The 26,837-nt window shown below is 44.7% G+C and overlaps 1 protein-coding gene across 3 annotated transcripts in view; it reads right to left on the bottom strand.

Moving 5' to 3' along the window:
- TMEM63B (transmembrane protein 63B) overlaps nucleotides 1-26,837 on the bottom strand; it is a 77,327-nt gene that overhangs the window by 26,876 nt on the left and 23,614 nt on the right. For 2 of the 3 annotated variants that reach the window (XM_033144543.1, XM_033144541.1), the window contains 4 exons: nucleotides 10,134-10,332; nucleotides 9,438-9,517; nucleotides 6,085-6,123; nucleotides 111-201 (listed from right to left, as the gene is read on the bottom strand). In XM_033144543.1, the coding sequence (XP_033000434.1) occupies nucleotides 111-201; nucleotides 6,085-6,123; nucleotides 9,438-9,517; nucleotides 10,134-10,310 (387 nt within the window). In that variant the 5' untranslated portion in view covers nucleotides 10,311-10,332. Of the gene's footprint in view, nucleotides 1-110; nucleotides 202-6,084; nucleotides 6,124-9,437; nucleotides 9,518-10,133; nucleotides 10,333-26,837 lie in introns of those variants that run through there. The other variant, XM_033144542.1, reaches the window with a different exon arrangement.

Genomic DNA, 26,837 nt, shown 5'->3' with positions numbered 1-26,837 from the left:
AATTGAGCAAGGAGCATCGCCACCCCTTCATTTCCCATTTTCCTCGATGCAAGGGCTTAATTGCAGAGCGCTGCTGGGAAAACCCTGGATTCTTTTTGCCTGCCACTCACATTGTCTCTTTGGTCAAAGTCCACAGAGCTGGAGACGGAAGTGAGGCGCTCGTAACGGTCATGGCTGTCAGAATGCAAGGCGGATGCCACACTGGAATTGCAACAGAGGGTACAGTTAATCAGGGCCTGGGAAGAGGCTGAGAACCCAGAAGGCCACCAGAGTAGTTATCGCAAGCCAGTTTGCCCCAGGCGAGATGAAGAAAAAACTTCCAGAGAGAGAAAAGGCAAGAGAGAAAAAAGCCATTAGCAGAGATTGCCCCTCTCTTTCCCTTTACTCTGATCCAATGCAAACCTCTCCATCACAAGAGCCAAGATGCTGGGCTCTACAGAAGCAGCCTTAGAGATTTAGGTCCAGACATGGGCGTCTGCGATGCACTTCCAGGGCTGCTTCATAAGCAGGGATGTGCGTACAGTACTCTGCACCCAATCAAAGTGCTGCATCAAGAAAAATCTCAAGTCTTTATCCTGTACAGATGCTCTCAATTCGCATAAAATTACATGTGCTTTCATTTATTCTGCATTCTAAAGCTCCCCCCCCCCTCTTTTTTTCTTTGCTTGATTTGTTATGCTTTTGCTACTCATGGAGTAAGGCAAAGACCAGGCAAAAGAAATCTAGTCCTCAACTGCTGGATTCTCATTCAGCCACCTTGGAGATTTCAGTAGGCATTGTCCGTATTCTTTTGAGCAAGTCTCAGCAGCCCTAACAGCTAGGAGCATTGTTAAAAACTGAAATATTTCCAGTCAGCTAAGGTGTGTGCCCGATGCCAGATGTTATGTTCTGCACTCCTATGGAATTGCAATATACATGTGGCTCTGCTCATGAATTCCTATTTCCAACACAGAGATTAATCCTGCGGCAACAGCCCAATCCATGTGCTTGCAGCGGAAAAGATATGGCCATTTTGTGTGTGTGGGAAAGGCAGCTTATGAAATGATACCTGGGCACTAGAAAGGAGGGATGGTTTTAAAAATACAAATAACCAAATATATCCTTGTGGTCTTTGACAGGTTACTGGTCCCTCAACCTAATCTACTTTACACATGCAAGGTAAATAGAATGCATCTTTTACGGCCAGGAAAGGGCTACTGGAATAAATGATAATGTTTTTTTTTTTTTTAATGAGTAGTTTGTGACTATCAGTGCAATCCTAACCATGCCTACTCAGAAGTAAGTCCTACTGAATTCAATGGGGCTTACTGCTAGGTAAGTGACGTTAACATTGCAACGTAAGAGAAAGAGAAGGGCTTTTATTCACCAGACTGCTCCAACACTACAAGGCCCCATCAGCGATGCCCAAAGAATTCAGACACCACCAGTGTGCCACATGCATTGGACAGAAGCAATCCAGGCTGCCCATCACCTACTATGCAGCCAAACTTGCATACGACAGTCAGGAGATGCGAGAAAGAGAAGGTTAAGTCTTCTGAAAAGGAGATGAGTGAACAAGAAGAAGCTGAAATCAACAACCGGTCAGATATGATGGCCTGCATTTTCCCTCTTGTGACAAGTCAGGGAGGCTTCCTATGGAATTATTAGAAGACAGCACACACATGGCTACCAAGGCAGAAAGAAAAACTCTTTCCTCCAGCAAACACCTGAGGATCTCAGTGCCACACAGGCTAGTGCAGAGTACCAAATTAAAAACATGGGTTAAGAAAATGAAACTGTTAGTGGCAGAAATTAACAGTATGCATAAAGTAAACTACAGTTTTGAACAGAAATCCTTTCAGTTGACTATGGAATTTAGGTTGTATCAGATGGAAATTTTAGGAGTTGGAAATGCACCTTGTTCATCTTCTGGATGATGCAGTAGGTGATAAACAATTAGAATTCCTGAGTGCATAATGTGGTTTATTGTGTATGCAGCATTCAATGTGTCATTAAAAGCTCAGTGATTTCTGCCCACTTAACTAATTATTGTCACCATGATTAGCTCCCAACACCATGTAAGCCAAGAAGACTAGAAGTATGCATGCATGTGTATTTGAAAGCTGAAATTCTCTAAATTCTGTGTCGGGTACTTGAAGACATTGCAGGAGATGAAAAGAATTACCCCCAGAGTATGTGAAATGGTTGATACACGGTAGAGCTTTTTATAGCGCTTGTCTAGATTGTGTTTTTTCCCCCTGGGCATCAAGAGCACAGAACATAAGCAATGCTCTAGATCAGGGGTGGCTGACTTGGTGACCTCCAGAAGTTGAGCTCCAACCCACCATCAGCCAGAGCCAGCACAGCCAAGGGCCAGGGATGATGGGAGTTGTAGTCCAGAAAAATCTGGAGATCTACATGTTTCCTATCCCAGCTGCAGATGCTTGTGGTCTGCTTCAATCCCTGTTGGTCTTTTCAGACCATGTGAGTGGCAAGAGGCCTCTCTGGGACCAGCGGAGGCAGTGCTGCCTGCTTCTCATTTTGAGCACAAAGTATTGCCCCATCCTTGTGATTCTCTGCTCACCATCAGAATGAGCTTTCAGAGTACAAGCAGGTTCTCCAAAGTTACTACTCATCACACACACACACACACACACACACACACACACACACACTGGAGGGGTGTTGCTTGCCTAACCTCTATGACAATATTTTTTAAACTGACCCATCTGGATTTTCAAGAAGGCTGGAGGCTAGCAAGAGAGGCTTTGTGGTAAGGCCCTGCAGGGACCTGGATGATTAATGCACATTTAGCATTAGTTAGGAGAGAAGGGAGTCATGTAAGCAAGGCAACAGCATGGAGTCTGGCCTCCACTCCTCCCCCTGTTCACAGATCGGAACAGTGGCCAAATGCCTCCAAGCCCTAAAAGGGGACTGCAGATGTATTGTATAGTGTGCACTCAAGTGGCACTCTGGGAAAACAAAAGGTATGACAGCTTCACATCCCAGACACAGATGTAGCCTTTCCCTTCTTTAATCCCAATGCTCATTCTGTGCAATAGTGACTTGCTTGTGCGTTTGTTTAAATGTGCATTAAAAGGGAACATAGAAATGGAACAGTCACAAGGGGGAGCTGGAGGGCAGCATGTTGCCAGGCAGATTTCAGAAGTGGGTTTGGCACTGCCTGATGTAAGAAGTGGCAATGTGGATCCCAGGAGGGTTGCGAAATCCCACCCCACCCCATCTGCCTGCGAGGGGGTGGGCATATGCTCCCCTCCTCCCACTGAAGAATAAATGACCGATTCAACAGCAGGTGTGAATGTGGCTGTAGAGGGGGAGAATAGCAGCTACAGTGAGGAGTAAAGACAGAAGAAGATAAGGAGATGTATGGACACAGGAAACTGCCTTAGGCTGAGTCAGACCATTCATCCACCCAGCTCAGTGCTGTCTACACTGACTGGCAGTGGCTCTCCAGATTTTCTGGCAGGGGACACTCCCAGTCCTTCCTGGGTATGTCAGGGAATGGACCCGGGGAGGCCTGTATGCAGTGCTGAGGCGCTTTATCACTGAGCTACCAAACACTGCGTGTGATGAAACTTCCATACTGTGCCAGTGAGGAGGAAGCAAATTGCTATGCAGCGAAACACACGCCCTGTGCCAAAGGCACCGACATGACCAGACTGTAATGGCTGCTAGGCTGGGCCACTTAACTAGGACTTGGGGCTCGGCATGGCAGCCTGCTTTTCTTATGCCAGGAATCACTCCTGGAACATGTGGGATGATAATCAAGTCAGCCTCCACACCCATTTATAGTGAATCTTCCATTCATCAACAAGTAGTGCTGTGCCAGGTTTGGGGTGGTGGTTAAGCGTGTTGGCCTAGGATCTAGGAGACGAGGGTTTGAAGTCCCCCCCTCCTGCTCAGCCATGGAAGTTGCTGGGGGGCTTCGGGTCAGTCATGGTCTCTTAGCCTAACCTACCTCAGAGAATAAAAAGGGGAGGGGGAGAACCATGTTTCCCTCCTTTGCAGAAAACAGGGATATAAATGCAGTAATAAAAGACAGCCATCTCGGAAATGTTTGGGACTGGGGGGCATGGCTGGCAGGCACATGCCCTAGCATGGCCCAAGAGCAAACTTGCCCTATGGCTCCCTCACTTTTTTTTTTTTTTGCTATTGCTCAAAGAAGGTGAGCAAGTGAGTGAGGATGGTGCCCAAGAGGAGCAGCAGCAGGTGCTGCTGCCACTGATCTTTTCTTATTTCATCCCCTCTCCAGTGTCCCTTCCTGCCTCCCTCCCTAGCAAGTGAGAAGCTGGCAGCAGTAGCTGGCAGTAATGGTGGTGAGTAGCAGGTGGGTCTCCTGATTGGAGGGGAACAAGCCCTTCTCCCTGCCCAAATCTGGAGCTAGAACCGACAAGTGGCACAGGGATTCCACACACAAATACAAGCCTCACCACAACTCCTGGCCTGTTTTAGACACTCTCCTCTCAGAAATTAACCAGTTGTCATGTCATTGACTGAACAACAACATGTCATTGTGAGGTCCAGGTTTTTCTTTCATTGCCATATCTCATGAAACATTATTATGATTATCATCATTATGATTCTTAAATGTATATACCACCCCTTATCTAAAGATCTCAGGGCGGTTCGCAAGATACAAATACAGGATAAAAGCACAAAATAGATAGCTAAAACAAAACAATAACCTGCCCCCCACAAAAAGACACCCATTTAAAAGGCCATAGAATATTAATATTAATCAGACCAAGGCCTGGTTGAAAAGGAATTTTGTGCCTGAGTCAGAAAATCCAAACTATGTTTTCATGTGGTAAAGCAAATGAAATAACTTGACTCTTTGGCTTTCTTGAATTGCACCTCACCTCACAGCAGGGCTGGCCCCCCAAATATACCAGCGGGGTGGGCATTGTTGCCATTGCCTTCCACATATGCCCCAAGGCAATGGACAAATATAATAAAAACAGCTAAAACACAGTTTAAAAATAGCACAGAAGATGATTTTTTTTTAAAGTTGACACCCATGGCAGAGACCTACCCACCTAGATAGGCAAGATTTTCAGCACAAAAATGTTTTCAAATCTTTCCAGAAAGTGCAGATAATGGGTGACTATTATATCTCAACAAGAATACTGTTCTACACAGAACATCCCATGAGGCAGCGGGATGCAGGCACCTCAGGCGACATACAACAAGGGGGGTGGGATGGTGGTGGCAAGATTTGGAGAACACAGTGGTGTGACCCACTCTGCTTCCCCCTAAGCAAGCCTGCTACCCTCAGGAGTAGCAAAGGGTGTTGTTCTGTCACTAGGAATGACGGAAGGTTTAGCTCCCTATTTGGTGAGCTTTTGTTTGTTGATGGGGGGATGAGGGATTCAGAACCATCTTGTCCGAGGAAGCCAAATGTTTTTGCTTGGCGCTGGGCCCCAGTTTGTTCTTGGTTAGAATGTGTCAGTGGTGGAAAACTCTTACCAGCTTCATGGGATGCCTGGCTAGGGAACAGGTTCCTAAATATATTTTTTTAAAAAAAATCCTGAGGGAAGAGCAATTTGAAGAGCCTAGTTAAATCAGCTCCTTGGGCTCCTGCATGAGTCAGCCGAGGAGGCAGAGAATGTTTCAGAGCAGAAGATAACATTTCTCATTGCTGAAAAGTGGTGGCAGAATTGCCCAGTCATACTCTCCTAGCCTGAACTACCTCACAGGGTTGTTGTGAGGGCAAAATGGGGAGGTAGAGAAATTTGCCTGACATCTTGAGCTCCCTGAAGGAAAGGTGGGGTATAGATGTAATAAGTTAATAAATAATAAGCAACTCTTTGAAAAAGGAACAAGACAGTCTTTCAGAAAGGTGAGAGTCTGCATTATGAATTTCGTTGCTTTCGAGAGCAACTTTTCCCCACCTCCATTTTGGTGTAGTGTGACTGACACAAGAGGGGTTATTTGTTCAGTGACCAGTGTGGATAACAATCACAAGCCCTGCTCTCCCGGTGAAAATTCGTTTAGAAGCAAAAGGTGAAAACTTCAACAGAGGCAGGAAGGAAAAGAGAATTAAGGAAGGATGGAAGAAGCACCCTGGGAAAACCCGCAACGTACTATTCCCGTTCCTCTTGCTCCTGCTGCCAGCGCCTCTGCCTGGGGACAAAAGAAAAAGAATGAAGGGGGGGGGGGGGAGAAAAAGGGAGAGTTACAAACAAATTGGATCTTTCAATCAAGAGCCAGGGTCTTCCTCTCTCAGTGCTGATATTTTGGGGTCCTGGGAAGGAAATCGTTCAACAAATTCATCCCGAGGAGCAAGAAAATAAACTTAGTTTTTTGGCTTACAGATTCAGTTTTATGGTTCATGCAAACTGTTCAGGACTGGAGCCAGTCCTCTCCCTTGTCAGGGTTTCCCTGCTCACTCTGGTGTTTGGATAAATCTATTCTACATTCATTTTCAGATTTGCCTTGCCATTTGCGTCTCCAGGCAAACTTAAACGCAAAGCAAATGTGGCTGCCCTCCCTCGGAAATGAGATTCTGTGCCCTCTTATTAGCAACAGGTGGATAAACAGCTGTAGATGAAAGCCACAACAGCAAATTGAAATACAGCAGCTGATATTCTGAATTGCTCCTTGAGAAGCAGAGCCTTATCTAAAGCAAACGAAGCCTATGTACATATAACTGCATTTGCTCTTCAGGCAAACTCTGTTTCGTTTGTTTTTCACTCTCCTTAGGTCTTTGGTAGCCTGGGTGGAAGATGTGCACATTTTAAGGAAAGTTTCTTTAGTATACCATCTTTGACTGCAACAGCTAGTATTACAGATGGTGATCCTTTGGGCCCTTCTGGACATGACTCTTGCTTACGTGGTCTCTGAGCCTATCATAAAAGGAACCAGGGAGGGGATGCAACTAAGTAGACCATACTGTGGCCAATGTGCAGTAGAGGGTGGACTGCTCAGAAAACTAGCAATCCCATCAACTGCAGTTGTGTTGGTTCTCTTAAGCCTCCTATCCAGATATATTGCACAAATCTCTACATTTCTTTTCTTGCTGTCCTTCTCTCATCAAGTAGCCAGGACCAATCCAAATCCAGGGACCCTCAAAAAAACTGAAATGTTGATAGTCAGCAATGCAGGGGATGGCTGGGCAAATAAAATAAAGGTTTCTAATTTCTCTCTCATATTCTGAGACTCCCATTTCTTTGCATCCTTATCTCTTCTGGTTTGCTGCTGAGGCTTCAGCTTTTGTGAAACCTGTCCACTGACAGCAGTCCAGGAGGCCCAAGACCAGCGAGATCCTTGACGTATGACCAATGAAGATGGGTTGTGGATTGAGGTGGCGGCTTTAGTTTCCATATGAGATCCACTTTTATCAGCAGTAGAGTCACTCATGATGGCACTGACATACACTCTGGGTTCAGCTACGCTTCTATGCTAGAAAGCATGGGGCTGAGAGGTTTTCCACTTGTCCCAGACATTCTAGGCATGGCTCCGAGCGGTTTTTCATTTGTCCCACCTCTTTCCCCAGGAAAACCCACTGTTTACCATGAATTGGAACAAAAGTCAATCTGCAGAAAAAACAATTGACTTTGTTCTGAATCAGCAGTAAACAGCACGTTTCCCTGGGGGAAAGCAGTGGGACAAGCGGAAGTGTTGATGAGCCCTCTGAGAACACATTCCTGGCCTGTTTCCCTTCTTTGTGAAGACAAGGATGCTTTTCCCTACTTCACGATGCAACTCCACTCTGCATCACAGAGTTGCAGCAACGTGCACAAGGGACAGTGGTTAACAACAGTCATTTCTCTCTCCCCTCCAGTCACAGAAGCTATCATTAACAATTCTTTCCCAAGACTTCCCCCAACCAACTTTCTGACTCAAGGGAACTGCCGCAGTGGAACTGTCCCCTCTTGCCAGCTCTCACTTCTGCAGATCAAAAACTGTAACATCTGTACAAATAAAAAGCTGTAGCATCCAAGAGCGTAGCATGTGGTCTCCAGTTTTGTTGGGAAATGAACATCTGTAAAATCAAAGATCTGCCTGCATTTGTAAGCAATTTTGCAGGCTAAGAAAGCAGCAACCACAACCTTGCATACCCTGTAACAATTTCCCCCCATCCTCTGTGTACCATATTCCTTGGCAGGCGCTCTCTGTCTCTTCGGGTCTGTGAACTGCTATGTTTCAGATAATTATTTATGAATCATGCACCTCTGAACTCTCACCAACCCCAGGGTTGAGTCATCTTGTGGCTGCACCTAAACTTTTGACTGCTCTCCCCAGAGATGCTCACTTTGGCACCCTCACTGTTGACTTATCACCCCTGCGCCAAAACCTTCCTTCTTTTTTACAGGCCTTTGGCCCGTATCTCATACTGATGAGTTTTAACTGCTGCTCTACCAAAAGAATTCCTACTGCTGGCGTCAAAAGGAAGAAGTCGCTGTTTGATCTGATACGTGCTTAGTGATTGTACCTTTGCCCTCCTGAGCAGAATGTAAGTATGTAAAAATAACAACAAGGTGGAAACTGCAATAAAATGCTGAAGTATAAAATGCTTTCGCTTTGGGTTCTGTCAGCTCGTCATGCATTTCTTCAGGATACTCCAATCCATCTCCCCTCTCCAACAGTCCGTCAGATTCTGTGCCCACCTGATTCCTCAAGGGACTGTTTTTGGGATCCCCCTGCTGAAGTCCCCTCCCATTTTGATACTTCTGGAAACTTTGGGTCCACCTCCCCCCCCCCGCCAGCTATTAGCTCCCTCTTGTGCGCGAATGGCAAGCTTTTTGCTACATAAGAATCATCACTTGGGGAAGGAGTTCACTACTACCATATATGAGGCTGCCATCACTTGCTCTTCTAAAAGGGTTGGCCATTTGACCTTGAATATCCTAGGCAGAGGGTCCACACCCCCTTCCACATCCCTAGTGGGAAATGGTGGAGGGGCAAGTTCTTTGGTTGCTGTGCAATCACTCATCTGCCTCCCCTGCCCTGCAACGACTGGACGGCCAGACGTTTTATGAGCCACCCAGGACTAGTCAGGCTGGATCTTCTACTATGCTAGGAGAAGGGGTATATTGTATGTGGGCACCAGCTATGTCTAAAGAACTGCACACACCAAAAGGAAGCTTGGAAGGATGTGAGTGTATCAAGCAATAACCCTCCACATCACACCTCTTTCAAAACTGAGGGAGTTGCAGGAAAAAGAAGTTTGCGTTAGGACTTGAGGGACTGTTGTCTAAAGAAGAAGAAGGAAAAAAAATCACTAGGTATTACCGAGTACTTGAGTGCACCCAAAGTACCTCTTTAGAGTTCTGGCCCATGGATGGATTGCAAAACGCTAACCTGTTGGACTGCATTTCAGTAACTGAACCTAACTTCTAGGTGAAGTTATTTGACAAAAGAGGATATTTCTCCACTTTCTAGGAGAGAGAGAGAGAGAGAGAGAGAGAGAGAGAGAGAGAGAGAGTTCTACTTGCCTGTCAGCATCAGTCACCAGTGCCAGACGCCCATAATCCCAGGCCACTTTACGTAAAATGGAAAAAACAAACAGCAGTGCCTGCAGAAAGGCAAATAAGGAAATGTAAGGCCAAGGTCCCTGGTTAGTCTGTCCTCCACCAAACTGCAGTGCCCCCCAGTGATATATAAAAAACATAGTATAGTTTTTTGTTTCCACCATAGAGAAAGCTAAATTCTCTGCATTTCTTGCAAAATAGTATATGCACACAACATAAAAATATGCAAACGCCTCTTATTCTAACAATTTAATTTTTATTTGGTCCTTTAGCAAGAAACTCTAATGAAGGTTGTGGACGATTTTGCAAAGTGCTAGTAGCAGTAGTACTGTGACTTATAGATAGTGTGGATGTCTGGGAAGTATTTGGCATTTACACAGATTCTTCCAGCACCCAAACTTTCAGAACAAGAGAGAGAGAGAGAGAGAGAGAGAGAGAGAGAGAGAGAGAGAGAGATTTCCTGTCCTCATGAAAGCATTTGAAAACACACAAGATCTGCAAATGACTCTAGCACTTGAGGCAGGATTCCTGTGCTCTGCATGGTCACCTGTTACTGGACATATCTCCTTATGACATCTGACTTTCCTTCTGCGACAGATGCAGGGGGAAGAGACCTAGCTCAAGTGCCAAGCCAAACAGCAACACCGCCATCGTACTTACAAGAAAGCACATGAAATCAAGGGCAAGGACGGTGGGCACCCCTCCGAAGGGCAAGCCCTGCAGCACAGTGCTGCGGATGCGGGCGCTGTAGCAGTAATCCTTGGTGGTGTTGTTGCAGGCGGCGGTCCTGCAGGTAGCCTCTGCTGAGCCCAGGATGGCGAACACAAAGGGAAGCATCTCTAGTACTTCATTGTCTTCCCTGTGGAAGGAAGAGAAGAACCTGGTTAGAAGCAAAGAAAAGGGTGGGTTGGGAAGTTCTCCCACCTGCATACAAGAAGGAAGCAGCTAAAGAGCTCAAGGAGGACTTCCCAACTTTCATCTCCCAGTCCCCTTGGCCCCTGCTGTTCAGAATCCTTTTTGTGTTGCACAAGTTCAAAAGAGAGTAGTTAAGTGCTTGAATCACCAAACTTCAGTCAAATTTAGGAAGTGGAGGCAGGTGGAGAACCCTTTTTTCTGAAGAGGACCACATTCTTTTGGATTATACAATGAATTATAGAGTTGGAAGGGATCTTAAGGATCATCTAGTCCAACCTCCTGCAATGCAGGAATATGCAGATGTCCCATATAGGGATCAAACGTGCATCCTTGGCCTTATCAGCATCACACTCTAACCAAGTGAGCTATCCAGGTGTTGGACCACCTAGTTGGAGTAATCTGTAGTCTACATGCTAACAGTGATGTGGTCAAAGCCACCAGTGGCTGTAGTCATTCTCTCTCCCCCCTTTTAATTTTTTTCCCTGCTACCCCCCCTTTTCCCACCCCCTCTTTCTTTGCATCCAGTAGGCTGGGGGGGAGGGAGGAACAAATTGTTCTTGCCAGGCCTGAACAGATCACCTGTAGAAAGGTACATAACTAGGAGTGGTTTCAGGTTGCCAATCTATGCATCATGAACTAGATGAGTCAACCTTTCATCCTTGAAACCTATAAAGCAAGCGAGTGCCTGGCATGCTCTGGTCCATGGGGTCGCGAAGAGTCAGACACAACTAAACGACTAAACAACAACAACAATAGCAGCAGCAGATGGGTTAATAGCCATGTTCCCATTGCTCATTGTGGGTAAGTCTGGATTCAAGAAGTTTCCTTGGAAACTGTTTCAATAACTTCAACACCTCTATGCACATAAGAGCCATAGCAGCCTTGCTGGATCCGACCAAAGGACATTCTAGTCCAGCATTCTATTTTATAACAAGGATCAGGCAGGTGCGTCTGTCTAGGCAGCCTAAAAGCAGGACATGAAGGTTCATCGCTCCTCAACTTTGTCTCTAGCATCTGAAACTCAAGAGAGAGACTGCTTCTGAGCATGGGCGCTCCTTTTAGCTATCATGCCCAATAGCCATTGAAAATGTGTTTTCATCATAATATTCACCCATGTTGAAAAGAGTTATGGACTCAGAAGCATGGCCAGAATTCTACTGAATATTCCAAAAGACGTTGGTCACCCTTTGAAATAGTCTTGTGCTTATTGCTTTCTGACAGCTGGCTCCTCCTCTTCTGAGTTCCCTTTATTTTTAAAGCTACCCCTCCAGATGCATAGCTGGGGGGAAAAGGTCAAAGCTGTAACATTTCCATGGTTCAAAGTCTCAAGACTGAAAACAAACTTGCAATGCACCTCATCAAATCAGATATCATATAACCATAACCCTGAATATATAAATCTGACAAATCTGCAGTGTGTTTGAAGCAGGGCTTTTTTCAGCTGGACCTCGCTGGAACTTAGTTCCAGCACCTCTCTGGTGGGCGCCATTGCCAACTAAGAAAATGAGGGATGTGTTCATGGTGAGTTCCAGCATCTATTTTTCTAGAAAGATAGCACTGGTTTGAAGGCAGGTTGTTGTTTTTAAATGCATTCATTATTGATCTGAAACATTTGAGAATCTATAAATAATATTTGGCTCCATTTCCGGGGCTTCTTATCTGCTTTAGTGCTGGACTGAGACTTCGAAATGTTCCTAATTCTGGAGCTTGCATGTGCCCCCAAGGACTGTCTGCAATTGTTCTATGGTGCAATGGGAACATCCAGCACTAGGCAAGTATACACTGGTGGGGTATTTCATTTGTTCTGTCCAATCGGTTGTAAATGCACAGCCACTACTTTTCTCTAATTGCAGCGAGCACGACTTGCCAAGAGGCACCAAGTAGGTCCCCAGGATCCGATGCAGCTAGAACCAAACCGAACCAAACTGGAAATGTGCCTGTCTTCATACTAGGAGGACACCTTTTCCCAACCTGGTGTCCTGCAGATATTTTTGAGTACAACTCCCATCAGACCCAGCCAACAGTGAGGAATGTAGTAGAACGCTTAAGCTTAGTTAACATTGCTAATTCCAACCTCAAATCAAATGTGCACCACACATTTCCTCAAATCCAGCACCTATCAGTGATGAACATACACTGCAAACATGGCCTAATATTAAAAGCCACCCACTTGAGCTGTTAAGCCCCCAAAACATAGCAGCGTCCCGACAGTGTTGCTGGAAATGAAACACACTTTGTTATGAAACATGCACTGTCATATCACAGGAGTCTTGTCTTTGCTTCCACAAATTAATTCCTTATTGGCTTGGATGAGGCCTGCTCACAGGGATTCAAGCTGGCAGAGGAATGATAAACAAAGGGCCACGCAGGGTATTGATTGACATGTGGAGCACACAGGGAATCACCACAAGGCCGAGGCTTCACTTGCTTAATAGGAGGCCCAGAAGATCTGGGAAGGGAGCCATGCAATGAATTTTAAAAGAAATACAGAGGCGGGGTGGGAAAAAAAGCAGAGAGATGCTGCAGCAGCAGCAGTGGATGGATTAAGAGACAAAAAGCAGAAGGGCCAGGCCTGAGCCCTGGGAAAGCGAGTGGGCGTAAACTCTGCAAGCAAGGATCCTTAATGAGACAGCTACCAGTGGGAACTGGGAAACCAAGGTACCTGTGAATAACCTGGAGAAGGCAATGGGGGCAGGGAGAGAAAGCAAGTGGACAGCAGAACAGCCAGGAATCTGCAACATTCTCCACTACATGAGGAACTTACAATGAAAAAGACTGAGGAGCTTTCAGGACCATATTAAACTGCTTAGGAGGCACTTGCTAAACCGTATTTTGCAGCCCTAACATGCGACAATGTAAAACAATTTCTATAGGCAGTGGATTTTGGCGAGCCTTATGGTGGCTAAGTGGGGGTCCAGGCAGATCTGCCCAATGAGACACAACCACAGGGAAGTTCTCCTGCACAAGCCTCAATGACATAAATGACATAAATTTGTGGTAATGTAATGCTGCAAGAACAAAGATTAGTTCCTTAGGCTAGGTTCTCCTATTAGTGTAGCAATAATATTAAGACTTAGAAATTGAATTGTTCAAATAGCTCCACACATATCATCTTACGTACAACAGCTCTGTAAGGTAGACTGAAATTATCCCTGTATTGGAGTTGTGGAATGGAGGTTCAGCAACAGTGACTTCCCTAAGGCCTTCTAGGTGAAGGGACCCCTGACCGGGTCATGTGGCCAGCATGACTAAGCTGCTTCTGGTGAACCAGAGCAGCGCACGGAAACACCGTTTACCTTCCCCTATTTATCTACTTGGACTTTGACGTGCTTTCAAACTGCTAGGTTGGCAGGAGCAGGGACTGAGCAATGGGAGCTCACCCCGTTGTGGGGATTCGAACCACCAACCTTTTGATTGGCAAGCCCTAGGCTCTGTGGTTTAGACCACAGCGCCACCACAATATTTGCACAGGACCTCCTGAGGAAACCATTGAGATAGCACTGTTTCTAATAATAACACATTTCTGCTTTTTATATGTTAATAGAATACAAAATCCTAATATTATTTTTCTCTACATGGAGCTTGATTTCCCTGCCTCTCAGTTACACATCTGTTGCAGTCTAGAAGTCAAAAGCTCAAAAGCTTGAGTGATCAACAGCTGACTGTAGAGATCACACTGTAGAGCTCCATATCTTGTTTGCTCACCACCATGAAAACTTTCTAGCTTACATGTTCAGCTGGTCAGTTTTGATAAGCCACTCCTTACCCAGTATGCTTTGAAATGCACTAATAAACACAGATAGCCAGTCAATGGCAGAAGAGATGCCTCATCAGATGGATGCAGTTAGACCCATAAATTTGTGTGTCCTCCTTGTACAACTGCTGAAGGGCAAGATGATCCTGAAGAAGAGGTACCGCTGCCCCAATATCTTCTGCTACAGTTTTTGCCACAAAACACTGTTAAATCCAGGTGCCTCAGCTCCTTGTGTCACCATAACAGCTTAGGAAAGGAAAGGAAAATGCTGTCTTCATCTCTGCTGCACTGTCTGCAGTGCTACCCTTGATAGAGTCAGTGTGGTGCCGCAACCTCCAGCCCAGCAGGGATCAGGTGAGAGAAGGAGCCAACAGGGTCCCATCTAACCAAGCTCCTCAATACAAGCAACTAACTCAAGGACAGATTGCTTTCTTGCATCTTTGGTGAACCAGCAGTCTGCATCCAGGTCTCCCTACCTCTCTAAGGTGAAAGATGGGGAAGAGATAGGGAGATGTTGGAGGGAGATAGGAGAAAGGCTGCCGCAAGTGAGAGGTGCAACTGCCAACTAATGCATGAAGGTTAGCTGTAGAGAAGCCCATGTTGCTTTTGTCAAATGGGAACCTGTTTGTCTTTGCATGTAGTGCATTTTTACTTCTGCGTTAGGCTTCATTCTCTATCGTGTTTAGTACTAAGCTACTGGAGTAGGTCAACATTTTTGTATTATTGGAGTGTATTTGTATTAATAGTTATTAAATTCAATAATTTTGGACTGCTTTTCAACCCTCCTCTTCCAAGGCCCACCTTTTGAACATTTTTGGTGCCTGGGTCCCCACCACCTCTAAGTCAGACAGGCCTTTCTCCCCAGAGGCTATTCTTCCACCTATTACACTCAGACATTTCACTATTGCTGTTAAAAAGACAGAGGCATATGCAGGACGGTGGAAGTGCTATGTGGTTAAGGCATCCTTTGTGACTGCTCAGGTAGAAGGCTGCCAACTCTGCCCCAAATCCAAGCTCCTGGGAGAGAGAGGTGAAAGGAGAGTGGTAATGAAGGTGTAGGTGGGAAAGTGAGGAATTGAATAACCTTTTAGCAGTGAGAGAAATTAAACTGGGCAGCCTGTGACAGTAGTCAGCTCATAAGCAACTTCCCACACCCCATTGTCTCACAGCTGTGATTCTTCAAGAGAGTCTCTTTCTAATCCACTGTCATCCAGTCCCGGCAGACTATGAAACAGTGTTATCCAAGCTGTCACTTTCACTTAATCATTTGTTTCTTATTAGAATTAAACTGATCTCTCCTTCCTCTCCCATATCCTGGAAATAGGGGTGTGAAGATGGACTCCCTCATGTCTACATTACAGATTTCCCAATACAGGGGGGTCTCTCAGTGAAGAGTCCCCCTAAAAAGGTAAAGGTAAAGGGACCCCTGACCGTTAGGTCTACTCGCGGACAACTCTGGGGTTGCCGGCGTACAGCTTCCGGGTCATGTGACCAGCATGACTAAGCCGCTACTGGCGAACCAGAGCAGCACACGGAAACGCTGTTTACCTTCCCGCCTATTTACCGGTATCTACTTGCACTTTGACATGCTTTCGAACTGCTAGGTTGGCAGGAGCAGGGACCGAGCAACGGGAGCTCACCCCGTTGCGGGGATTCGAACTGCCAACCTTCCGATCGGCAAGCCCTAGGGCTCAGTGGTTTAACCCACAGTGCCACCCATCTCTGAAGAGTCCCCTACTTGCAGTTATTTTCAGATGTTAGACAAGAGCTCTGAAAGAAGAGGAATAAACAACAATCAATGGCCAAACTGTGGGAGGCAGTGAAAGATGGGGTGCCTGGCGTGCTCTGGTCCATGGGGTCACGAAGAGTCGGACACGACTGAACGACTGAACAACAACAACAAAATGGCCTTATATTCCAGGTAGTTCTTTATGCTCGATGACTAGAGATGAGCTGGCCTCACAATCTGAATAAAAACTCCTTGGTTTGCATTGGACAGTTCATGCTTGGATCAGAATGTAAACACATGGAGTAGATTGTCCACGAACCCTTCTAAGCAAGGGCCGTGCCTTTGAGAGACACAATATGGAAAAAGATGGCTGTACCCCAAAGATACATGGGGGCATCCATCTTTTTCTTTGTACATTTATCCAGAAAAAGGTTGCAGATCCTAATGTACTACAGTTTCCAGAGAATTTTCAGTAGAAAGTTTCAGAAAGCATTGTGCTTTCTTCTTGCTCCAACTAGCTAGGAAGGTTTTTTAAACAAAAAGAGAGGGAGCCAGAAAAGCACTTAAGACTACCCTGTAAGTACTTCATAATTTTATAAAACTTTTAAAAGGATTTTTGCATAAAAGAGCAGCATGGGTATTTGCTGTAACATTCTACTTATGAACCGGAGACATGAGCCAGATTGACAAAGTGAGTGAAGGGAAATTTTTAACAGTCTCATTTTTTGGATTTATTTTATGGATCATTCCTCCCCCTAGCAAGACAACAAACCTAAATTCTCCAGTTGTTTTAGATTTGCTCTGAAAGGCAAAGAAGGAATCCTGTACATGTGGCAATGATCTTCCAACAAACAAAGTGGTCCAGCCTTGCCCTCTGCTGAGCTTAACTACTGGTGGCTTGCGCCCTACCTACTGTATATTGATAAAGTTACAGGAGGAGGACAGAGACCTCTTTTGTGTTGTTTGCATCTCCTATTTCAGGGCAGCGGCCTTGGTTTCTTGTCCATTTCCACTCTCAACTATAAGTGACCATTAAACCCTAAAATGGCTTGGGTCAATGCCAGAAGAGGACTGCCTTCTGCCAAATCATCCCACATCCTCTTTATGACTTGTTAGAGAGAGTTCCCTCTGCATCTCAATTATGGCTAAGGCACCATTGGTTGGGATACAAGACAGGGCCTTCTCTGCAGCTGCACCTGGATTATGGAATGCTCTACCTCAGAAGCTTGGTTTGCCCCCTCTCTCATGGTCTTCTACCACGAGTCAAATACACTTTTGCTCAAGCTGGTCTGCACTGATCCCTCCTTAGTTGATTTAATCTACCAGCTGTTTCTCCTTTACTGCTTTTGGGTTTGTTTGTTTTTTAATGTGCATGACTTTGTAACGTTTGCATGTTTTAAGCCACCCTGAGTACTACAATAGCAATGGCAGGACAGAGCAGGGCATAAATGAATTGGACAAATAAATAAACGGCAGCTGGAGGCAGCTTCTGAAATTTCACCAGGGGCAGCACACACAACTTGGGTGAAGCCAATTTCTGTTATACATTTGTGCCTTGTGTGCAGATACACTTGCAGGGCTGTCTGGGAAGAGCAGCTCAGGGAGGTATGTGCAGCGTCATTTGCATTCTGCACAGCAGGGGTTGACACCAGGCAGGCAGCGGACTTGACTGTGCAAGGCTGGTTGACAATGAGTTGCTTGTTGAGCGAGAAGACAGTTTTGCCATTGGACTGAACTCCCATTGTGGCAGAGTGCAGCATGGGCACGCCATAATATAGCAGCCGAGTCTTTGATTTGTGAAGAAGCAAAGACGACTGGACCAGTCCAATATATAGCCCATCTAGGGAGAAATGAGCACTTTCTAACAAACATGTGCAGGACTGCAGCGTCTTTGCTAGGCCAGACTCTCATAGCAGACCCTGGGACAGTGAAATGTGACAAGCATTTTCCATTCTTCCTAAATCAAGGAATACATAGCAGATTTCTGTGAATCTTTTTAAATAATTACTCGAGCTAGAACATATATTTCCTGCTGTTCTGTAGAAGTAGTTTTTCATATAATTGCCATTTAATTTCCCTTGGGCCCAAACTTCCTTCGGTTGTGTGCTTCGTGGCACAATCTTCTGTTTTCATTGTTTCTCTTTCTCCTTTTCTCTTGCTTCTATTGATCTTTGTCCTAAGTAAGCCATAAAAACCCTTTGCAAAATTACTGCAGCCCACAAAAACAGGTTTAACACTGTCTATTTATTTAATGCCCCTTTCCTTCAATGTAAAGCATAAGATGCATTTTCTGACTCACTTTGTTGTAGAGGCTATTTCTTAGAACTTTTTTTTTAAGCTAGTGTCTCAAATGCATAGCATGTTATCAGCTCAACTATGCTAGCTTTTGGCTATTGGGTGTCCTGGGATTTCAGTTGCCAGGGCATCTGTAGAGGTAGATGCTTCTAAGATAGATGAAACTGAACCTGAAGCGATGTTAATGTACCTTTGTAGAAGGGCACGGCAAATCATAATTTCAGGATAAAACTCTTAACTGTACTTCCTCAAAGCACTCTGCAATCATTATCCACCCAGTTAAGAACCCATGGCTATTTATTTCAGGCATGTATGTATGTAACAGAACTAACTGTTTCTTGAAAAGACATTTATGCTTTTGAACAAGCAGGTCTCTCACATCAGCTGGGGTACCTTCTGTATGAAAGCCCTTCCTATAGCCACACATTTTGTCAATATGCTGGCTGAGAAATAATTAGGTTTCATAGCACTTGTTATAAGAATGTTAAGGTTTTAGATATATAATAATAAATAAATAAAATAATAAATGATCATAAATGTACCAAGCAAACACACACACACACACATACACACACACACACACACACACACACCCCACATGTCTGAAGCAGCACAGGATGACAGTCCTGAAACCATTTTGACTCCCAAGCTGACCAAGTGTTTCTCTGCAAGGAGGGAGGAGGTGAAAAAACCTTCCCATTGTCTCAGACAGGAAAAACAACAAAATTCAAATTTCTGTTGTAGACTGCCTTTTGTGTGATGTAGGTATGATGTTTGTGGGAGGTGGTCTTGGGCTACACCCCTTCTGTGATGTATGTATGATGTATGGAGGGGTGGTCTTGAGCTCCATGGCAGGGAATTTCAAAATGGCTATATAAGGCCTTGCGCTCCATTGTTCGAGGTCCTCCTCCTCTCTCCTGCATGTGAGGGGACCACCCTGTTGCAACAGCTTTAATAAAGATCAGGCTTACTAGCTGCTTTGCTTCTCAATATTCTCTGTTTGGCCTCTGTTATTTTCTCCTACTGATGGAGAACCTACAAAGGACTCTATAAGGGCTCTTGTGTACCCCATAAGGGAATAAGGGCAGATTTTGTTTACAACACACTCATATATGGATAAAACCTACATGGGTGCAGCAATAAGCATGCCTCATAAACTAAAATGGGAAGGGCCATAGCTCAATGGTAGAGCATTTGCTTTGCATGCAGCAGGTCCCAGGTTCAATGCCTGGCATCTCCAGGTAGGGCTGAAATCCTGGACACCTGCTGCCAGTTACTGTGTAGACAATGCTGAGTACAATAGACTAGAGTTCAGGGCCTCTCTGTGCCCCAGCAGCTTTATGGTTGAAAGACAGTGTCCCTGTGGTCGCTTGCTATAGTTAATAGAATCTGACACCCTCGTCTACATCATTATCTTTTGGAGAGAAAGTCTATTTGCTCAGCAGAGGAGACAACAGGATGTAAGTGCTGATGAGTGACAGGAGATATAAGGAAATAACCTTTTGAGTCAAAGGCCAGCACTGAAGCAAGCAAGCAACATCCTGGAATGGCAACAGAGAGGTGTTCTACATCAGCAGGTAAAAATAAACATGTTTCAGGGCATCTGGAATGTCTGTCAGGCTACAGCTGTGACAAAAGAACACACGCCTCTGGCACCGGCAAGAATACGCCAACAACAACAAACACACAGCCCAAACTGGTGCAGAGTAAAAGAGAATCATAGCTGGTCAAAGCAGAAAATATCACCAGAGCCTGGGACAATCCCAGAATCCCATGTGGAAAAATTAGCTCCTAGTTCTAAGGTCTGCGGCAGCACATTTATTGTTCATTTTTATATTCCACCTTTCCTCCCACAGGAGCCCAGGGCTGCTAACAAGATGCATAAAATGCAAATTTAGCAAACCAACAGTTAAGATATCACAGATAAAGACAAAGAGATGTTTGTTGGCAGGGGAGCTGGTTACAGAGTTGCCTCTTATAGAAGCAGAAGCAGCTTAGTTGCTGCAAGGCTACTCTGCCATCAACTATTACTCTGAAGTCTCATTAGTGACCTACAGAAAGACTTGGGCCTCTTAGATTGCAGTCCTATATGCTTACGTAATAGTAATCCTCACTGAACTCAGTGGGAATTATTTCCAGGTAGATATGCATAGAATTGGGGACCCGGGTGGCACTGTGGGTTAAACCACAGAGCCTAGGGCTTGCCGATTAGAAGGTTGGCGGTTTGAATCCCCGCAATGGGGTGAGCTCCCATTCTCGGTCCCTGCTCCTGCCAACCTAGCAGTTCGAAAGCACACCAGTGCAAGTAGATAAATAGGTACCGCTCTGGTGGGAAGGTAAACAGCGTTTCCGTGTGCTGCTCTGGTTTGTCAGAAGCGGCTTAGTCATGCTGGCCACATGACCCGGAAGCTGTACGCCGGCTCCCTTGGCCAGTAACACGAGATGAGTGTCGCAACCCCGGAGTCATCCGCAACTGGACCTAATGGTCAGGGGTCCCTTTTGCAGCAGAGAGACGTTCACCCCAGGAAGCACACTACTCCGACTAGTCTGATCTCTAGGCTTCCAGTCTCATCCAAAGGAGAGAAGTCAGGAAATGGTCACACTTAACAGGAAGGGGATCATTTTCTAATGACATGAAACAGAGAATATCTTAGCCCTCAAGGATGATCAGCCTATCAGTATGCAGTAATTCACAACAGCATTAATGGAAGGTGGGATGAAGGTTACATAACCAAAATGTCACGGAAAGGTATTAAAGGTATCATTTTGCTGCAGAATATTGTACATGTGTCTGTAAGCTTAAAGGTAAAAATTGGAAACCAGAAAATTGCCTGTCTAACATTTAAAAACCTCCATTCCGTTTCTCAGATTATCTAGAGTCTCCTCTCCTATGTCTCTGGACCCTATGAACTGTATGTTTATATTTCTGGTCCATACTATGCCAGGGTTTCTAGTCCACCTTGGATAGGTTCCAGGACAGCAGCATACTCTAAAATACACACATATAACTGAAAACTTGAAAAACATCAGCTAAATGTAAATCCCAGCTAGACATCGTCTCCTCTTTAACAGCTGCCTAATATCAGGCCAAAGGTTTAGTGTCACCAGTTCCATGGTATGAACTCTCTTCCAACAGAGATTCTAAAGACTCTCTTATACCAATGAACCTACTCAGTTGTTTAATTTCCTTTTTTTAGATAAACCAATTAATCCAGTGATTATTTTGTATTATTTTAAAATAGTTAATGATGTGCACCACTTTGATATTTTATGTGAGTGGGCAGTACAGACATGCTTTTATAAAAAAAAAAAAAAATTTTCAAATGACATTTCCATCATGCAACAAGCTATTCCAATTCTTCCAAATTTATCAGATTCGTGAAAATCTCCCAGGAAAGGCAGTTGTTGGGGCAAGTATCCAGAAAATTTCTCAGTTTGAGCTCTCTGTGCAAATTTGGTGTACAAAATGCAAAGTATGATCACCTCGGTGTCAACTGCAGAGAACAGGTCCCCCCCCCCCCCCGTTCCTGCACAGAGATCATTGATTCACCATATAGGAGAATGTCATTTCTTATTCAGGATTCAAGCTGTGAATCTTTCACATTAAAAAGCCAACATAGACATTTCCCCTTCCTTTGCTTGTGGCTTTTTAGAAAAAATTATAGACAGCTTAATTATAAAACTCTCTAAGTGGTGTACACAATATAATTATCAACCAATCCACAAAACTGTTAAAATTGTAGGTATACATGATAGTTAATAAAACACAGATAAAACCGGTAAAGCATTATAACCTAACATAAATAACTAAATGCTCTGGTTATCTCCCGCTTGGACTACTGCAATGCGCTCTATGTGGGGCTACCTTTGAAGGTGACCCGGAAACTGCAATTAATCCAGAATGCAGCAGTTAGACTGGTGACTGGGAGTGGCCGGCAGGACCACATAACACCGGTCCTGAGAGATCTACCGGTACATTGGCTCCCAGTGCGTTTCCGAGCACAATTCAAAGTGTTGGTGCTGACCTTTAAAGCCCTAAATGGCCTCGGTCCTGTATACCTGAAGGAGCGTCTCCACCCCCATCAATCAGCCCGGACACTGAGATCCAGCGCCGAGGGCCTTCTGGCGGTTCCCTCACTGCGAGAAGCAAAACTACAGGGAACCAGGCAGAGGGCCTTCTCGGTAGTGGCGCCCGCCCTGTGGAACGCCCTCCCATCAGAAGTCAAGGGAATAAACAACTACCTGACATTCAGAAAATACCTGAAGGCAGCCCTGTTTAGGGAAATTTTTAAACTGTGATATTTTAAATGTATTTTAATGTTTGGTGGAAGCCGCCCAGAGTGGCTGGGGAGACCCAGCCAGATGGGCGGGGTACAAATAATAAATTATTATTATTATTATTATTATTATTATTATTATTATTAATGATGTCTGGGTAGAGTTGCTGAAATAAAAAGTTTTCAGCAAGTGTGTAAAGCAATATAGAAAGGGCTCCTGACTAATGTCAATAGGCAGGGAGTGTCTATGCATTGGTGCTGCCACACTACAAGATCAGCTCCTTGTAAATGTGAAACCTTCATCATATGGCACTTATAAAAATGAAAGTTCTGCATAACAAAGTGGTTAAATAGCCATGCATGGGCCAAATTGATCCCTCGAGTAACCTGTTCCCAAACCATTATATACCAACAGGAAAGCTTTGAACATAGCTCAATAACAATTCAGAAGCCAGAGCATCTCTTTGAGCACAGGCACAGCAGATTACTCAAGGGAATAATCTCATAACTGTTGACTCAAGTTAGTTGAGTTCTCAACCAACAAGCATATACTCAAGCCTGTGGGAGGAATCTAAAGTATTACTGGACTGTTGAACACAGTGATACGCTTTGGATTTTTGCCCCCCCTTTGACCCTTCCCGACCTTGGAAGTTCCATCCATTTCAAAACACTTTGCAATGTGCTATTTGCTTGGGTGGGGGGAAGGGGGTGCTTGGCACCCACCCTGCATGTATTATTAACTCATGACAAGCTGGGCTTCACCCAGAGCCAGACACCCACTGCATAGGATCTACTGGAAAACTAATACGCAGGCATTCTTCTATGAGAGAGTTCAGCTTTCTACTGGCTGCCAAGGCTGAGTCACTGGAGTTCATTGCTTCTGGGTGAAAGTGGATTCAAGAAAAGTAAAAATGACTAGATCTTTCACACATACCCTCTTCCTCACCCTTACTTCCCCCAGCTGACTCTTTCAAATACTGAACACTCCATAATTTATTCTGACCGACTCAGCATAGACATATGCCAATCACTGTTCTCAGGAGAATCCAGTGTCAGGAAACATACCTTTAAACTCTGAATTCCCTTTGGCAAACAGTAAGGAAACAAGTGATTCTTTCAATATATTTGGGCAGGCGGTTTCAGCCCACACCAATGTACACCTTTCTCAAGATTATTCCCAGTACGCCTTCTGTGCTAGAGGATTGTGCTAGTAGCACAGGATAAAATGTGTTTAAAACCTGTACTCCTACGAAATGCTTCCTCAGGACTGATGGCATAGCAGTAAGCCACCGTGCCTTGATTCAGACAACATCTTAATTTTTTAAAATACAATCAGCCCTTGGGTAAAAAAAGGGAACTAAAACGTGTATTTTAAGATAAAATGCCATCAGAATGCACACACTTAGAGAAGCATTATCTAAACACATCTTTTATCACACACACACATGCAACTTTTAATGCAGATTTTAAATAAAATAAAATGCAGATATATACAGAAACAGGATGCAACAGTCTTGTGAATGAGCATGCAAAATTAGCATGGCCTGTAAATAGACTGTCCATCTCTATTTCTATGGAGGTCTCATACACCCCAGGTAATGTGGTTGCTGACCTTGAGCCAGACATCCTGGAGAGTGAAGTCAAATGGGCCTTAGAAAGCCTCGCTAACAACAAGGCCAGTGGAAGTGATGATATTCCAGCTGAACTATTTAAAATTTTAAAAGATGATGCTGTTAAGGTGCTACACTCAATATGCCAGCAAGTTTGGAAAACTCAGCAGTGGCCAGAGGATTGGAGAAGATCAGTCTACATCCCAATCCCAAAGAAGGGCAGTGCCAAAGAATGCTCCAACTACCGCACAATTGCACTCATTTCACACGCTAGCAAGGTTATGCTTAAAACTCTACAAGGCAGGCTTAAGCAGTATGTGGACCGAGAACTCCCAGAAGTGCAAGCTGGATTTCGAAGGGGCAGAGGAACCAGAGACCAAATTGCAAACATGCGCTGGATTATGGAGAAAGCTAGAGAGTTCCAGAAAAACATCTACTTCTGCTTCATTGACTACGCAAAAGCATTTGACTGTGTCGACCACAGCAAACTATGGCAAGTTCTTAAAGAAATGGGAGTGCCGGATCACCTCATTTGTCTCCTGAGAAATCTCTATGTGGGACAAGAAGCTACAGTTAGAACTGGATATGGAACAACTGATTGGTTCAAAATTGGGAAAGGAGTACGACAAGGTTGTATATTGTCCCCCTGCTTATTTAACTTATATGCAGAATTCATCATGCGAAAGGCTGGACTGGATGAATCCCAAACCGGAATTAAGATTGACGGAAAAAATATCAACAACCTCAGATATGCTGATGATACTACCTTGATGGCAGAAAGTGAGGAGGAATTAAAGAACCTATTAATGAGGGTGAAAGAGGAGAGCGCAAAATATGGTCTGAAGCTCAACATCAAAAAAACTAAGATCATGGCCACTGGTCCCATCACCTCCTGGCAAATAGAAGGGGAAGAAATGGAGGCAGTGAGAGATTTCACTTTCTTGGGTTCCATGATCACTGCAGATGGAGACAGCAGTCACGAAATTAGAAGACGCCTGCTTCTTGGGAGAAAAGCAATGACAAACCTAGACAGCATCTTAAAAAGCAAAGACATCACCTTGCCGACAAAGGTCCATATAGTTAAAGCTATGGTTTTCCCAGTAGTAATGTACGGAAGTGAGAGCTGGACCATCAAGAAGGCTGATCGCCAAAGAATTGATGCTTTTGAATTATGGTGCTGGAGGAGACTCTTGAGAGTCCCATGGACTGCAAGAAGATCAAACCTATCCATTCTCAAAGAAATCAGCCCTGAGTGCTCACTAGAAGGACAGATCCTGAAGTTGAGGCTCCAGTACTTTGGCCACCTCATGAGAAGAGAAGACTCCCTAGAAAAGACCTTGATGTTGGGAAAAATGGAGGGCACAAGGAGAAGGGGACGACAGAGGATGAGATGGTTGGACAGTGTTCTCGAAGCTACTAACATGAGTTTGGCCAAACTGCGAGAGGCAGTGAAGGATAGGCGTGCCTGGCGTGCTCTGGTCCATGGGGTCACGAAGAGTCGGACACGACTGAACGACTGAACAACAACTCTATTTCACCCCGACCAGTCAGTCAAGTAGCTCACTGAATAGGCTTGGAGAAGTCTCCACCTCGCTGACAAAAACGAGATAACCTAATGATGTCTCACCCTTTGCTCCTTGGAGAAAGAGCAGGATAAAAGTGTGAAAAAATATTATATATCCTTTCTCACCAGGAAACCATTTCCCCCTTTTTTACAATTCTACAATGCAGAAACCCACTAGCCACAAAGTGATAAAGGGTGCATACAATCTCCAACAGAGGTGTTACCTGGTTTACTTGACCTGTTTAATGGTATCACTAATGTTACACTACTTAAAATGCTGCATGATTAGCAATGGATGGCATGTTCCATGAAACGGCACAGGATTCAGACAGGTGACAGACCTATGGCTGTTTTAACTTAGGCCATCACTGTTTTCTTATGCAGTGGAAACAGGAAGCAGCAGACAGAGCTTAACTGGCACAGGCAGTGGGGAATACTGGCTAGCTTGTTTGAGAAGCACCAGGTTATGTAGGACGTAGCTTAGCTCTTAAAGAGAAAATCCAGACCTCCACAAAGTAAGCTGTAGGCTATATTAAGACTGACCACACTCAGAGATGGAAAAATACACGGGTCCAAGTCAAAGGAAGGAACTCATTGCAGCATTCTGTTGGCTGCATGCTGCCAATGGGCCAGGTTTGTTTACAGTCTATTCCTGTCACTCTAATCTTGCCACAGCCCTAGGAACAAGCAGAAGGGGTGGAATTTCACACCTGGCAGGCTGCCTCCTTTTATCCCAGCACCTTGCAAGAGTATGCAAATGCTCCAGCAGACTTCTAGGGAGCAGGTTCCACCAATGAGCATGCAGAAGAATGGAATCCAGACTCAGGCTACTAGAGGTCAGAGGACCAGATTCTTCCTTAAGAGCTGCCATGAAGCAGAGTCATTTATCATGGCCTTTGAAGGGTACATCAGGCAGTAATGAGTTTAAATTGCAAGCAGGAGAGATTAATTGATTGTCAAGAAATTTGGGGGGGGGGGGGACTGTAGACCACTGTATAATGTTTACTTACAGGCATAGATCTTATATAGTTTTAACATCTGCCACTATTACTATTTTACAATTTTATACCCTGCCCATCTGGTGGCTCCCAACAGAATATTAAAAACACGATAAAACATCAAACATTAAAAATTTCCCTAAACTGGGCTGCCTTCATATGTCTTATAAAATTCAGATAGTTGTTTATTTCCTTGACATCTGATGGGAGGGCATTCCACAG

This window comes from Lacerta agilis, chromosome 3 (assembly GCF_009819535.1).
Source record: "Lacerta agilis isolate rLacAgi1 chromosome 3, rLacAgi1.pri, whole genome shotgun sequence".
Lineage (NCBI taxonomy): Eukaryota > Metazoa > Chordata > Lepidosauria > Squamata > Lacertidae > Lacerta > Lacerta agilis.
Note: the sequence above shows the minus strand (reverse complement) of the source record. Positions and strands in the feature narration are given on the sequence as shown.